Source organism: Geotrypetes seraphini, chromosome 8 (genome assembly GCF_902459505.1).
Source record: "Geotrypetes seraphini chromosome 8, aGeoSer1.1, whole genome shotgun sequence".
Lineage (NCBI taxonomy): Eukaryota > Metazoa > Chordata > Amphibia > Gymnophiona > Dermophiidae > Geotrypetes > Geotrypetes seraphini.
This window is the reverse complement of record NC_047091.1, coordinates 107,687,785-107,692,205: the sequence shown is the minus strand read 5'-3', so window position 1 is coordinate 107,692,205 and position 4,421 is coordinate 107,687,785. Positions and strand designations below refer to the sequence as shown.

At 44.0% G+C, this 4,421-nt stretch overlaps 1 protein-coding gene across 1 annotated transcript; it reads right to left on the bottom strand.

Moving 5' to 3' along the window:
* Window positions 1-3,403: 3,403 nt before the first annotated feature.
* Window positions 3,404-3,706, bottom strand: LOC117365501 (60S acidic ribosomal protein P2-like). Its single transcript, XM_033955978.1, has one exon. The coding sequence runs from the start codon at window positions 3,704-3,706 to the stop codon at window positions 3,404-3,406; it is 303 nt and encodes a 100-aa protein (XP_033811869.1).
* Between the last annotated feature and the right edge of the window lie 715 nt (window positions 3,707-4,421).

Sequence of the window (4,421 nt, the reverse complement as noted above, 5' to 3'; positions counted from 1 at the left end):
GATTTGTGCGGGGATGGAGTGTGGGGGGGGGGGGGGAGGGGTGGAGCAGGGCAGGTTTGTGGGCGGAATAGGGTGGGGCCACATGTCCTCTTTTTTTTTGTGTGCCACAGAAAAACATTTGTTCTGTTAGTGTGCCGAAGCTAAAAAAAAAAAAAAGTTTGAGGGTCACTGATCTAAAGGAATGAAGTACCTTCTATTCACCCCAGAAATAGACTGGCAGTCTTTGCATTATGTAGAGGACAAGCTGTCTTCTTGCCTTCTCATTGAGTTTTTTTGTAACATTTAATTATGATTACCATATGGCTCTAGAAAGAAGAGGATGGACTGAGACATCTAGGTTTTACTTTCATTGAAAGCAATGGAAGTAAAACCCAGATGTCTCAATCCGTCCTCTTTTTTTCTGGAGCCATATGGTAACACTACAATATACTAGTCTTTTCAGAGCTGTTACCTGTGTCTTTGCGGTTGCTGCATTTGTGTTCGACCAGTCCATTCTGGCTGATATTCCGCTAGTGGTAGTGAGCATACTTTTGGCTGGCAGTGACTTTATTCTAGGTATTCAATGCTGGGCCATATCTGGGCTCCAGTTTTGAATATCCAGGCATATGTGATGGGCTAACACTTATGCAGTTAAGTGCAATATTTAGTACTGAACCTCCTAAAGATACGGCAACTTTTGTTGGGCCCAATTTATGTGGTTATCTTATGTATTTTACGTGCTAAACATTGGCACATAACTGCGTAAGGGCCAGCTCTGCCCACAAATTAGCCAGGTTCGGCTTAGACGCTAACTGCGATTATTCAGCGATACAATCTGGTTTAAATGCCGCTGAATATTTGCAGTCAGGTCCAAGCAAGAGATTTAAACAGCCTGGAGCCTCTCTATTTAAATCACTTTGAAATTCAGGCAGACTCGTTTCTTCATTCAGTTTTGTTTTTTTTAAGAAAAAGGTTTTAACTAACATAAGAACATAAAAATAGCCTTACTGGTCCATCTAGCCCAGTATCCTGTCCTCACAGTGGCCAATCCAGGTCACTAATACCTGGTAAAACCCCAAAGAGTAGCAACATCCCATGCTACCGATCCAGGACAAGCAGTCGCTTCCCCCATATCTATCTCAATAACAGACTATGGACTTTTCCTCCAGGAAATTGTCTAAACCGTTCTTAAAACCAACTATGCTATCCGCTCTTACCACAACCTCTGGCAATGCGTTCCAGAGCTTAACTATTCATCTGTATGGAAGTTAAAGGGGGTGGCACTTTTATACTGCTTTATCTGTGTGGTTTACATATTTATTTTGTACCTTGGGCAATGAAGTGTTAAGTGACTTGCCCAGAGTCACAAACAGCTGCAGTGGGAATCAAACTCTCAACCTCAGGGTGCTGAGGTAGCCACGCTAACCACTAGTATAAAGTGTCTCTGCTCATCCCGGTTCACCCATCCTTTCCCTTTCTGGAGTATCTTCTCCCTTCCCACCCACTGATCAGCTGCTTTTCCATGATCTTTCTCAAAGACAGCAAACTCTGGGCCCCTGAAGTGCCACCACTGGATAAGATTAGGCTATGAACAAGAGTCACGATGGCATGCAGATGACATTCATGAATATTCTTCTAGGATATCCTGAAAATCAAACTTGGCTTCACTGGTCTGGATACTCACCCAAGATCTTCTTTTGCCATTTCACCTGGTGCATTTTCTTTTCGCTTTACTATACTCTGTAGACCGGGGGAGGGGGAGGGGTGTCAAAGTCCCTGCTCGAGGGCCGCAATCCAGTTGGGTTTTCAGGATTTCCCCAATGAATATGCATGAGATCTATTTGCATGCACTGCTGATAGATCTCATGCGTATTCATTGGGGAAATCCTGAAAACCCGACTGGATTACGGCCCGCGAGGAGGGACTTTATTACCCCTGCCGTAGCCCCTCTCTTCACTGACTTTGGGTGCCCTTTTTCTTTCATGGCCTTAGTCTCGCTCGATCTGCATCATCCCTCTTTTCTATACTGTCTGCCTTCTCCTTAGTCATAAATCTCTCTTCCTATACACGTTGATCCCATACCACCCCTCTCTGGATTATATTACTTGCTATATTTTCCCTTGTGTCTTTATCTCTTTGCTTCTATTTAGCTTTTTAAATTCAGCTCATATCACTTTATAGCCATGAAAAAGGAATTATTATTGCTGAGGCTGTTACAAATGGGTAAAGTAAATATGCACAGGAAGATGTCGAGCATAAAACATTCCGTCCATGAACCATTAACTAAGACCATTAACTAAGAGCCGCATTTAAAACACAGTTAGGTGCAGTGGGACTGTCAAGAGCTTGTGAGACTGCCAGAAGCTGCTGATCTCTCTGTCTCTCCCTTCCCAAACGCTCTCTCTTTTCCCCTTCCAGAGCAGCTCTTACCTCTCCCCTCCCTCCTCCTCCTCCTGTAGGTTTCTGCATTCTCACCCTCTCTCATCCTCCTCTGTTCCCCTTCTCCCATGGTATCTCTGTGACCTTCTATTGTAACATAGGCAGGTGCACGGAATAAACCAACGCTTCATAACCACAAATCAGCATGCATGATCCAGCCTTTAAAAAAAAAATCACCTCTTGTACAAAAGTTTTATGAACTTCCTGCAAGAACGCCTTGCTGCCTAGATGGAAGCAATTAACTCTAGCTATTGGACATGGTGCTGTGGCTTCGCTTGCTTCGCTCATGTCCATCTGTCCATAGTAATGGGTGGCGATGAAGATAGTGAGAAGTTAGAGCAGTATCTTGCAAACTTTGCGAGCCATGGCACGCTAAACTGGCAGTCGCAGCTCGAGGGCACCTGGAAGTGCACGGACATCAACGCGATGCGTGATGTTATCCTGTCGACATCCATGCACACGTGGGAGGCCCTTCAGACGCAGCCCTGAGCCGTCAGTGGGAGGGTGCAGAAAAAGTAGAAGCATGGAGAGGAGCTGGCGGCAGCTGACTGCCTACAGGATATGCTTTTTGCCGCGAGAGGCATGTTCTGTAGGCGGCCAGGTGGTGCAGGCGCCTCTTTTCCTCCACCCCAGCATCTCATGGCACACCTGAAAACTCGTGTGCCACAGCACACAGTTTGCGCTATTCTGAGTTAGTCTTCCAGGACCTCAGAGCACCCCAACCAGGAACTATTTCTTAAAACAGCACTATCACCAAAGGACAAAAAAATGATTAAAAAAACCAAACCCACATAGGTGTCCCTCTGCTTTTGAAAAATAGAGTTTTTACTTTAGTGTGGCATATTTACTTATGTGGCTATGAGGCCTTGGTTTGGGACTCTTTGAAAACATTACCCCCAATACTGAGTCTGTAACAATCAATGTTTTGTGGGGTTTTTTTTTTTTTTAAAACAAAATGCTTTTAATAACTTTGCTGTAGCAACATTTAGTGAAAAAGACCACATCCCATGTCATCATCAGATTCTTCTTTCTCTACCTTCTTCTCAGCAGCAGAACTGGCACCAACTGAGACAACTATAGCACCACCAGCAGGCATACTGGCAAGCTTTCCATTCCCCTGGGCAATGACTTCCTCAATATTTTTACCATTCAGTTCGTTGATAACCTTGTTGATGTGCTCGTCATCTGTTTCAATGCCAACGCTGTCCAGGATCTTCTTCAAGTCCTTAGAATTGGGGCATTCATTGCCGCTGAGTACAGCCGAAAGGTAAGCTGCAATGTAGCGCATCCTGGCACAGGGTGGTGGGGAAGAGCTCGCGCACACCGGGTACGTTCAGGACCCAGAACCGGTGGAAAGAGGCAATCAGTGTTTTTTTTTACACCCGCCACTAGGGGGAAGAAAATTTAATTTTCAACCTCATTATCTGAATAAGAACATAAGCATTGTCATGTTGAGCAGACCAAAGGTCCATCAAGCCCAATATCCTGTTTCCAATAGTGTAGGAGAACGGATTGAGACATCAATGGAAGTAAAACCTGGATGTCTCATTTCATCCTCCTTTTCTGGAGTCATACGGTACCCCTACAATAGTGGCCAATCCAGGACACAAGTAACTGGCAAGATTTCAAAAGAGTAAACTAGATTATTTTGCTGCTTATCCTAGAAATGAACAGTGGATTTTCCCAAGTCCATTGTAACGGCTTATGGACTTTCCTTTTAGGAAATTGTCCAAATCTCTTTTAAACACTGCAAAGCTAACTGATTTTACCACTTTCTATGGCAGCAAATTCCAGAATTTAGTTACACTTTGAGTGAAGAAATATTTTCTCTGATTTGTTTTAAATTTACTACTTTGTAGTTTTATTGCATGCACCCTGGTCCTAGTATTTTTTTTGATAGAGTGAACATGTGATTCAGGTCTACCTGATCCACTCCACTCAGTATTTTATAAACTTCTATCGTATCTCCCCTGAGCCATCTCTTTTCTAAGCTGAAGAGCCCT

Excerpts from the sequence above, each read along its gene's own strand:
- LOC117365501 (XM_033955978.1), bottom strand. The coding sequence starts at position 3,706 with ATGCGCTACATTGCAGCTTACCTTTCGGCTGTACTCAGCGGCAATGAA.